Consider the following 12331-nt stretch of genomic DNA (forward strand, 5'->3'; position numbering starts at 1 on the left):
CTGATACAATACAAAATACTAAGGTACTATATAAGTGCTGAAGTACTGAATGCTAATTAAGCACTGGAGTACTAATTAAATACTGAAGTACCAATAAAATACTGAATTAATAAATACTTAAGTAATAGTTAAGTACTGAAGCACTAATGAAATACTGTGCTACTAATTAAATACTGAAGTAATAAAAAATACTTAAATACTTATTTATTACGTAATGAAGTACTTATTAGGTACCGAATACTAATTAAGTACTGCAAAACTAATTAAATACTGAACTACTATTTAAATACCAACATAATGATAAATACTTAAGTCCTAATTAAATACTAAAGCACTAATAAAATACTAAAGTACTAATTGCATACTTAAGTGTAACAAAAGTACTAATACACTGAAGTACGACTAAAATACTAAAACTTTAATTAGATACTGAAAAATGTATGAAATACTTAAGTACTACTTAGGTACCAAATACTAATTGAATAGTGAATAACTAATTAATTACTGAAGTATTAATTAAATACCAAAGTAATGATAAATACTTAAGTTACCAAATAAGTACTGAAGCACGAATGAAATACTTTACTACTTATTAAATACTGAAGTAATAAAAAAATACTTAAATACTAAAGTATTTTTTCCGTACTGAAGTACTAATTAGGTACCGAAAACTATTTAAGTACTGCAGTACTAATTAAATACTGAACTACTATTTAAGTAATGATAAATACTTAAGTCCTAATTAAATACTAAAGCACTAATAAAATACTAAGGTGCTAATTGCATACTGAAGTGTAACAAAAGTACTAATACACTAAAGTACGACTAAAATGCTAAAACTTTAATTAGATACTGAAAAATGTATGAAATACATAAGTACTAATTAGGTACCAAATACTAATTAATTAGTGAAGTACTGAAATAATAATTAAATACCAAAGTAATGATAAATACTTAAGTTACCAATTAAGGTCTGAAGCACTAACGAAAAACTTTACTACTTATTAAATACTGAAGTAATAAAAAATACTTAAATACTAAAGTATTTATTCCGTACTGAAGTATTAATTAGGTACCAAAAACAATTTAAGTACTGCAGTACTAATTAAATACTGAACTACTATTTAAATACCAAAGTAATGATAAATACTTAAGTCCTAATTAAATACTAAAGCACTAATAAAATACTAAGGTGCTAATTGCATACTGAAGTGTAACAAAAGTACTAATACACTGAAGTACGACTAAAATACCAACATTTTTATTAGATACTGAAAAATGTATGAAATACTTAAGTACTAATTAGGTACCAAATACTAATTGAATAGTGAATAACTAATTAATTACTGAAGTATTAATTAAATACCAAAGTAATGATAAATACTTAAGTTACCAAACAAGTACTGAAGCACGAATGAAATACTTTACTACTTGTTAAATACTGAAGTACAAAAAAATACTTAAATACTAAAGTATTTATTCCATACTGAAGTACTAATTAGGTACCGAAAACTATTTAAGTACTGCAGTACTAATTAAATACTGAACTACTATTTAAGTAATGATAAATACTTAAGTCCTAATTAAATACCAAAGCACTAATAAAATACTAAGGTGCTAATTGCATACTGAAGGGTAACAAAAGTACTAATACACTGAAGTACGACTAAAATACTAAAACTTTAATTAGATACTGAAAAATGTATGAAATACTTAAGTACTAATTAGGTACCAAATACTAATTAATTAGTGAAGTACTGAAATAATAATTAAATACCAAAGTAATGATAAATACTTAAGTTACCAATTAAGGTCTGAAGCACTAACAAAAAACTTTACTACTTATTAAATACTGAAGTAATAAAAAATACTTAAATACTAAAGTATTTATTCCGTACTAAAGTATTAATTAGGTACCAAAAACAATTTAAGTACTGCAGTACTAATTAAATACTGAACTACTATTTAAATACCAAAGTAATGATAAATACTTAAGTCCTAATTAAATACTAAAGCACTAATAAAATACTAAGGTGCTAATTGCATACTGAAGTGTAACAAAAGTACTAATACCCTGAAGTACGACTAAAATACCAAAATTTTAATTAGATACTGAAAAATTTATGAAATACTTAAGTACTAATTAGGTACCAAATACTAATTGAATAGTGAATAACTAATTAATTACTGAAGTATTAATTAAATATCAAAGTAATGATAAATACTTAAGTTACCAAACAAGTACTGAAGCACGAATGAAATACTTTACTACTTATTAAATACTGAAGTACAAAAAAATACTTAAATACTAAAGTATTTATTCCATACTGAAGTACTAATTAGGTACCGAAAACTATTTAAGTACTGCAGTACTAATTAAATACTGAACTACTATTTAAATACCAAAGTAATGATAAATACTTAAGTCCTAATTAAATACTAAAGCACTAATAAAATACTAAGGTGCTAATTGCATACTGAAGTGTAACAAAAGTACTAATACACTAAAGTACGACTAAAATGCTAAAACTTTAATTAGATACTGAAAAATGTATGAAATACATAAGTACTAATTAGGTACCAAATACTAATTAATTAGTGAAGTACTGAAATAATAATTAAATACCAAAGTAATGATAAATACTTAAGTTACCAATTAAAAACTGAAGCACTAATTGAGTATTGAAGTACAAATAAAATACTAAGATACTAATTACATACTAGAGTGTAACAAAAGTACTAATACCCTGAAGTACGAATAAAATACTTAAACTTTAATTAGATACTAAAATGTTAATGAAATACTAAAGTACTAATTAGGTACCTAATACTAATTAAGTACCGGACTACTAATTAGATCCCAAACTTGATGTTAAGTGTCATTAGTTGTAATAAATATATATATGTTTTGAAATACCTATTAAAATAAAGGTATTCATGATCAATAATCATTATTATTGATAATTATTGCTAATAAATTAGTAATATTACCAGAAATCACACATTCTTCTGAGTTTCCCAGTGAATAATGCATGAATGTAAACATTCTCATGTATAATGTGTATAATTAATACTAGGCTGACCATATTGTGAAATCCCAAAAAGAGGACACATATATGCGTGCCAAGGCCGGGACTAGGTGAAAATTTGCCAATGATACTCGAACTTGCTTTATAAATAATATATTTATTTAAATAAAGCATTTTTTCTCCTCTGTTGACAGCAGTGTTGGCGCTAGGAATTTTCCCAGGGACCCCATCAAGTCATAAAAATGGGGTCCCACAGTACATTTTTGGGGTTCCCACTTTTTTTGTAAACGTTTTGAATTTTTTAAATAAAATTAAGACATTATCCTGTTATATCTCACATTATATATTGTGTTTTGGAAAAAGGTTGTCATAAACGTTACTTAATTCATTAAAAAAAATAATAACAAAAGAAAACAAATGTGTATGCATATGTAAATGTATTCAGTTATAAACATTCATTCACTTTCTTCTTTCCTTTATGGATCTAAACTTTACCGCTGCTGGTAGTTTTTTCTATGTTTTTATTTAATAAGTTGTAGGTGTATTTATTTCAGTATAAAAATTTTAAAAGTGTTTTGCTTGGGTCATGAAATGGTGATAATGGTGTGCCAGGGCATACATACATTTTATATTTAACGCTTAAATCTCTGGAGTCTACATCAACTTCAGATCTATCCCACATTTCAAAATGTTTTAGTTTTTTTTATGTTGTTTTTTTGTTTGTTTGTTTTCCGCCCTTTTTTGTCAAACAAAACTATGTTTTTTAATGGCAAACACACAAAATATGCAAAATCTTCCACCAAAAATATTTTTCAAAGTGGAATATTTGATGTGACGTAATGGGAACCTTGGATAGGTCAATAATTCATAATAACATTGATTTTGATTCAATATTATGTTTTGAGCAATGACAGTTTGAAAGAAAAAAAAACAGCTTTGTTTTATTAGTCAACATTGCAACTTTTTATAAATGACATTTCACCTTTAAGCTTTTTTTTTTAATTTCACTTTTGTTATGTTTTCGTTTTTTTAATAGTATTTTTAGAATGTGACTGTGGGCCTTTAAAACATTAGCTGTGGGCCGCAAATGGCACACTTTTGACACCCCTGCTATAGATAATAAAAAATCAAATCTGATAAATCTATGGATAAAAAGCAGAGCCTGGCGACGCATGCGCGTTTATCATAACTCTCTCTTTTTCTACCAATGCTGCTGCGCACACAATTTGTTTTGTTTTTAACCCCTTCTTAACCCTGAACGTACATTGAAAATACACGCAACCCTAACTCAAAATGCCGGACATTTGAGGCATTTAAGAAACTCCGCCCGGACAGCCCCGCAAAAGAGGACATGTCCGGGGAAAAGAGGACGTATGGTCAGTCTATTAATACAGTAATATTGTGGTAGTAGTAGTAGTAGTAGTGGTAGCAGAAGTAGTAGCAAGCAATTAGTAGTAGTACTAGAAATAATAATATTCAATCAATAAACACAAAACAAGGTTAAAGGGAACATAAACAAACGAGGTTCATTTGAATATGCTAATGAGTCGCCATTCAGAAGATGATACTTCATACATAAACAACGTTGGCGTACTTGAAATGACATTTGAACATTTTCACGGCGCGAAAGACGACCTTTGAGGCCGAAATAAAGCTTTTTCGCTCACCTTGCTGCTTCTGCATGTTGGTGAAGTCCTCAAAGGTGAGCGTGCGCACAGGTGGTCTCCAGAAGGCGTACGTCTCCATGATGGCCTCCAGGCCCGTCCTGAACACACGTGGGATAGCAGCGGCGTTACTCCACACAACGCCAACGCCGCACATTTGTCGTTCAGGGTCCGATGTGGAAATTGTTAGCGTTAGCATAGTTAGCGTTAGCATAGTTAGCATTAGCAAGGAGGTGCTAACAGAGTCCACCGAGTGGTGACTTTTTTTTTTACATTACAGTCTTAAACACGAACAACAAAAATGGACAGAAACAGAAGAAAATGATATAAAAATATCAGTAAAGAAAATTTGAACACAAATGGGGAAAAAAAGAAAACAATCGTGTTCGGCACGCAAAATACGCGACAAGCATTAGCATTGCGATCCAATTTATTTCACAAAAACAAAAACAATTTACTGTTATTGTGACCAAATCGATGACGGTAAAGAGTACTTACCGTATTTTTCGGACTATAAGTCGTAGTTTTTTTTTCATAGTTTGGCCGGGGGTGCGACTTAAACTCAGGAGCGACTTACAGTATGTGTGAAATTTTTAACACATTATCGTAAAATATCAAATAATATTATTTAGCTCATTCACGTAAGAGACTAGACGTATAAGATTTCATGGGATTTAGCGATTAGGAGTGACAGATTGTTTGGTAAACGTATAGCATGTTCTATATGTTATAGTTATTTGAATGACTCTTACCATAATATGTTACGTTAACATACCAGGCACGTTCTCAGTTGGTTATTTATGCCTCATATAACGTACACTTATTCAGCCTGTTGTTCACTATTCTTTATTTATTTTAAATTGCCTTTCAAATGTCTATTCTTGGTGTTGGCTTTTATCAAATACATTTCCCCAAAAAATGCGACTTATACTCCAGTGCGACTTATAGTCCGAAAAATACGGTATTCACAATATTAGCGGCACTAGCTGCTAGCTAGCAATCAGCGCACCAGTTGACAGCTAGTGATGGGCGCGCCAGCTGATAGCTATCAAACAGTACGCTAGTTGTTAGCTAGTGATCAGTGTGTGGGTTTATCGAAGAGCTGTAATCGATAGCATTTTAATTTCACCGCTTATTTATTATTTAGTTCAGTTTAGTTTATTATTATTCTTCGGTCAATGGTCAAAAAAGTAAACAAACAGTTGTACATTCATAGATTGAAAATGAAAATGTTGCAGACCGAAAGGGTTTAGGCTGAAGTTGAACACTTATTGCGCCTAACCCTATAAACAATGTCAAGTACAAGATGAACTTCCGAAAATTATGAAATGTCCTTTGTACAACATGTCATAAATACACCTTGTACACAACATAAACACAGTTCAATTATATACACAGTAAAGGCATGTGAAATGTACACCTTTGCACCAATGATATACTATATACAAACAATTATACTTCCATTATTATTTACACCCCACATTTAGTTTTTAATTAACATTGATCATAGTATTAACTACAGTCAGGGCCGGCCCGTGGCATAGGCCGTATAGGCAAATGCTAAGGGCACCGTCCATGAGGGGGCGCCACGCCAGTGCCACAAATGTTGGAGGGAAAAAAAAAAAAAGAAAAAAAAGTTGGTACTATTATTTCTAAATACATAAAATAATCGCACATTAATTAAAATGCAAAGTAAAGCCTATTTAATAGAAATATTATTTGTTACAACATTACGGCCCCCGTCCCCCGGCATGGTGCACCCCCTCCCTTCCCGTATCATGACTCTTTTTGGACGTCACCACATAATTAAAAAATCAACACAAGATGTCAAAACGGCCAAAACTGTCAGGTGACCAGGGAAGAAAAAAGAGAAAAGAAGAGGAGAAACGAGAAAAAGACAGAGGTAGCAGGTAGGTAACATTAGCCTACATGAAATTATTTGTCTGTTACAGAATGTGATAGTAACCTGGCTTTTTAGCATTAACCTAATGTTACATGATTCGGCAATTGCTAATCAATAAATAGCTAGTTCTGTTTTAACGTCGGGTTAATATTGTGGAGGGGGCTAAATTGTTATGGGAAATAATAATGTAACGTTAGGTAATTACAGTACTCCCTGGTGTACAGTAATGTGTAAGTCATTCTAGTTAATGCAATATTAAAAAGCACAAATAGAGAACTCTGTAGGATCCCCTTTTTTTGTAATATAGTTGTTAAAGTCATACTGGTTTGATATCTTGTTTTGTGCAGTGCCTTATTTATATTGTATTTTTAATTTATTTTATGCAACTTGTTGAAACGTTTTATTTTGTGTTTATGTATGTAAAAATATTGTATTTCATATATTCATTTTTTATTTTTTGTATTCATTTATTTATCCATATTTTTTAAAATCTTGTTAACTATTCTGATTGTTAATTTGCTTTCTTTAAGTAAAAAAAAAAGGTCAAAGACAAAGCTATTCCGTTTCTTAATTGTGAGTATATACACTTCACTGCCGATGTGGGGGGCACCACCTAAAATCTTGCCTAGGATTGGTTAGGGCCGGGCCTGACTACAGTGTTGATTCAAGAGTGATATATTTTTTCAAGACATTGGTCTTAAAGTGTTTTTTAAATGTGTGAATGGAACTGGAACATTTTAAGGAATCATCCAAGCTGTTCCATTATCATATCACATACCTAATATTATGAAATCGGATGCTCAAGTAGAACATGGCGGCGATTAATAACAACAACACTCGCCTACTTGAATTCTGCTAACGGTAACAAACGACATGTTGCTAGAACATGTGGTTTCTGCTCCAGCAGTCAGGCTAACGTGCTAACGCTAGTGCTAAGAAGCTAGCAAGGAACAAGGCTTGGGGTTTTGAACGCCGCGGTTGGCCTCCGTCACGTCGCTAGCAGGAAATCCGAGAGGAAATGTCGCGACAAGAAGGAAAGCTATCGAGGAGATGAGCTACAGCTAGCGGAAGTGTCGGCGGCATCGGGAGACAGACGGCAGCAAAACCCGAGTCCTGCTCAGAGGAAACTGGAGCCATTAAAAGCAGGCCGCGTTTTACTGCGCACATAAATCTGCATGACGTTTCATCCGCAGTGTGGACAAACCTGCAAAACCCCCCGCTAGCTACTCACTTGATTTACTTCCACCCCTCCCGTGGCCGCGTCGCGTTCAGGGATCTCGTCTGCCGTCACCCCTGCGCGTGTTATTTTAGGGCCGCCTGCGGCTGCTCGTTAGTGCGGCGGGCTAAGTGGCCGTCGGCCGTCGGCATCACTGCGCTCATTCATGGCGCAAAGCTAACAAACGTCGCTCCCCTAGACGCTAACACGACTTAAATCTCGTCCAAGTAAGCGAGCTATTTTCACGCTGTTGGTCAATATGAGCACTGACGATTAATAACAAAACGTTAAATACTCTGGTTGTCACTCCCTCGGATATCAAGTACAATCTTATTTAGCTACGTCGCATTCTGTGCTGATTGTTTAATACAAAAATCCAACCGGAACTGAAAAGTCGTACCGTATTTTTCGGACTATAAGTCGCTTTTTTTTTCATAGTGCGACTTATACTCAGGAGCGACTTATGTGTGAAATTTTTAACACATTAGCGTAAAATATCAAATAATATTATTTAGCTCATTCACGTAAGAGACTAGACGTATAAGATTTCATGGGATTTAGCGATTAGGAGTGACAGATTGTTTGGTAAACGTATAGCATGTTCTATATGTTATAGTTATTTGAATGACTCTTACCATAATATGTTACGTTAACATACCAGGCACGTTCTCAGTTGGTTATTTATGCCTCATATAACGTACAATTATTCAGCCTGTTGTTCACTATTCTTTATTTATTTTAAATTGCCTTTCAAATGTCTATTCTTGGTGTTGGCTTTTATCAAATAAATTTCCTGAAAAAATGCGACTTATACTCCAGTGCGACTTATATATGTTTGTTTCCTTCTTTATTATGCATTTTCGGCCAGTGCGACTTATACTCCGGAGCGACTTATACTCCGAAAAATATGGTACATTGTTGTGCACAGAACGCAGATCGCAATTTTCTCCGGATTGTGTTGAAATTTGTCGTGCTTGTTAAAGTACTTGAGTTGTCAGCGTGGGACGACAATGGTATCGCTGCCTTTAATTTTGCCAAAGTTATGACACTTTTCCTGCATGTGAGCTAGCCTTATTATTAGAACCTGATTGTTTTTTATCGTACATAACGGCAGGAAAATTGGATACATAGTTGAAGAAAAATAATCACATTTGGAGGCCAACACGTCAGAAAGGCTTTTTTAACGGTGAAGTGTACGAACAAAAAAGTAAAATAAAGAACAATGGCAATCAGTGTGCAAGATTGACTTAGCGAACAATTAACGTGAAATTGTGTTAGCCAACACTACTATTTACGTGGATTTCATGTAGAATCTGACTTAGCTAGGTCTCATCTTTTGCTGATTGTTACAAGAATCTAACCGGAACTATTAAGCCGTGAGCCTGCAGAATAAATCTTTGTGCGCAGAACACAGGCCACAATTTTCTTCTGATCGGGTTGAAATTTGCCGTCCTTGTTAAAGTACGTGAGATGTCAATGTGGGACAAAAATGGTATCGCTGCCTTTAATTTTGCCAAAGTTATGACACTTTTCCTGCATGTGAGCTAGCCTTATTATTAGACCCCGATTGTTTTTTATCGTACATAATGACAGGAAGATAGGATACATAGTAGTTGAAGAAAAATAGTCACATTTGGAGGCCAACACGTCAGAAAGGCTTTTTTTAACGGTGAAGTGTACGAACAAAAAAGTAAAATAAAGAACAATGGCAATCAGTGTGCAAGATTGACTTAGCGAACAATTAACGTGAAATTGTGTTTGCCAACACTACAATTTACGCTAAATGTTCTGGTTGTATCTCCCGTGGATTTCATGTAGAATCTGACTTAGCTAGGTCTCATCTTTTGCTGATTGTTACAAGAATCTAACCGGAACTATTAAGCCGTGAGCCTGCAGAATAAATCTTTGTGCGCAGAACACAGGCCACAATTTTCTTCGGATCGGGTTGAAATTTGGCGTCCTTGTTAAAGTACTTGAGATGTCAACGTGGGACAAAAATGGTATTGCTGCCTTTAATTTTGACAATGTTGTGACACTTTTCCTGCATGTGAGTTAGCCTTATTTTTAGAACCTGATTGTTTTTTATCGTACATAATAACAGGAAGATAGGATACATAGTAGTTGAAGAAAAATAATCACATTTGGAGGCCAACAAGTCAGAAAGGCTTTTTTTTAACAATAAAGTGTACGAATACAAAAGCAAAGAGAGAACAATGTAACTGACGGTATGCAGGGTTGAGTAAGCGAACAATTAATGTGGAACTGTGTTAGCCAACATTACAATTTTCGTTAAATAGTCTGGTTGTTACTCCTTCCGATATCAATTACAATCTTACTTAGCTAGGTCGCATTCTTTGTTAATTATTTGTTACAAGAATTTAACGGGATCTAAAAAGTCGTGCATTTTTGTGCGCAGAACACAGATCGCAATTTTCTTCGGGTTCTGTTGAAATTTGGCGTCCTTGTTAAAGTACTTGAGATGTCAGCGTGGGACAAAAATGGTATCACTGCCTTTAATTTTGCCAAAGTTATGACACTTTTCCTGCATGTGAGCTAGCCTTATTATTAGAACCTGATTTTTTTTTATCGTACATAATAACAGGAAGATAGGATACATGGTAGTTAAAGAAAAATAGTCACATTTGGGGGTCAACAAGTCAGAAAGGCTTTTTTTTAACAGTAAAGTGTACTAATACAAAAGCAAAGAGAGACCAATGTAACTGACGGTATGCAGGGTTGACTAAGCGAACAATTAACGTGGAACTGTGTTAGCCAACATTACAATTTTCGTTAAAGAGTATGGTTGTTACTCCTTCCGAGATCAATTACAATCTTACTTAGCTAGGTCGCATTCTTTGTTAATTATTTGTTACAAGAATTTAACGGGATCTAAAAAGTCGTGCATTTTTGTGCGCAGAACACAAATCGCAATTTTCTTCGGGTTCTGTTGAAATTTGGCGTCCTTGTTAAAGTACTTGAGATGTCAGCGTGGGACAAAAATGGTATCACTGCCTTTAATTTTGCCAAAGTTATGACACTTTTCCTGCATGTGAGCTAGCCTTATTATTAGAACCTGATTTTTTTTTTATCGTACATAATAACAGGAAGATAGGATACATGGTAGTTAAAGAAAAATAGTCACATTTGGGGGTCAACAAGTCAGAAAGGCTTTTTTTTAACAGTAAAGTGTACTAATACAAAAGCAAAGAGAGACCAATGTAACTGACGGTATGCAGGGTTGACTAAGCGAACAATTAACGTGGAACTGTGTTAGCCAACATTACAATTTTCGTTAAAGAGCCTGGTTGTTACTCCTTCCGAGATCAATTACAATCTTACTTAGCTAGGTCGCATTCTTTGTTAATTATTTGTTACAAGGATTTAACGGGATCTAAAAAGTCGTGCATTTTTGTGCGCAGAACACAAATCGCAATTTTCTTCGGGTTCTGTTGAAATTTGGCGTCCTTGTTAAAGTACTTGAGATGTCAGCGTGGGACAAAAATGGTATCACTGCCTTTAATTTTGCTAAAGTTATGACACTTTTCCTGCATGTGAGCTAGCCTTATTATTAGAACCTGATTTTTTTTTATCGTACATAATAACAGGAAGATAGGATACATGGTAGTTAAAGAAAAATAGTCACACTTGGGGGTCAACAAGTCAGAAAGGCTTTTTTTAACGGTAAAGTGTACGAACATAAAAGCAAAGAGAGAACAATATGACTGGCGGTATGCAGGGTTGACTAAGCGAACAATTAACGTGGAACTGTGTTAGCCAACATTACAATTTTCGTTAAAGAGTCTGGTTTTTACTCCTTCCGATATCAATGACAATTTTACTTAGCTAGGTCGCATTCTTTGTTAATTGTTTGTTACAAGAATTTAACGGGAACTAAAAAGTCGTACATTTTTGTGCGCAGAACACAAATCGCAATTTTCTTCGGGTTCTGTTGAAATTTGGCGTCCTTGTTAAAGTACTTGAGATGTCAGCGTGGGACAAAAATGGTATCGCTGCCTTTAATTTTGCCAAAGTTATGACACTTTTCCTGCATGTGAGCTAGCCTTATTATTAGAACCTGATTTTTTTTTATCGTACATAATAACAGGAAGATAGGATACATGGTAGTTAAAGAAAAATAGTCACATTTGGGGGTCAACAAGTCAGAAAGGCTTTTTTTAACGGTAAAGTGTACGAACATAAAAGCAAAGAGAGAACAATATGACTGGCGGTATGCAGGGTTGACTAAGCGAACAATTAACGTGGAACTGTGTTAGCCAACATTACAATTTTCGTTAAAGAGTCTGGTTTTTACTCCTTCCGATATCAATAACAATTTTACTTAGCTAGGTCGCATTCTTTGCTAATTGTTTGTTACAAGAATTTAACGGGAACTAAAAAGTCGTACATTTTTGTGCGCAGAACACAAATCACAATTTTCTTCGGGTTCTGTTGAAATTTGGCGTCCTTGTTAAAGTACTTGAGATGTCAGCGTGGGACAAAAATGGTATCGCTGCCTTTA

At 33.8% G+C, this 12331-nt stretch overlaps 1 protein-coding gene across 1 annotated transcript in view; it reads right to left on the minus strand.

Annotated features, from left to right (window-relative positions):
- tbx15 (T-box transcription factor 15) overlaps positions 1 to 12331 on the minus strand; it is a 67279-nt gene that overhangs the window by 1914 nt on the left and 53034 nt on the right. Inside the window, exon 7 of the mRNA XM_062059709.1 lies at positions 4697 to 4794. Coding sequence (XP_061915693.1) covers positions 4697 to 4794 — 98 coding nt within the window. The remainder of the gene's footprint in view (positions 1 to 4696; positions 4795 to 12331) is intronic.

This window comes from Entelurus aequoreus, linkage group LG10 (assembly GCF_033978785.1).
Source record: "Entelurus aequoreus isolate RoL-2023_Sb linkage group LG10, RoL_Eaeq_v1.1, whole genome shotgun sequence".
Classification (NCBI taxonomy): Eukaryota; Metazoa; Chordata; class Actinopteri; order Syngnathiformes; family Syngnathidae; genus Entelurus; species Entelurus aequoreus.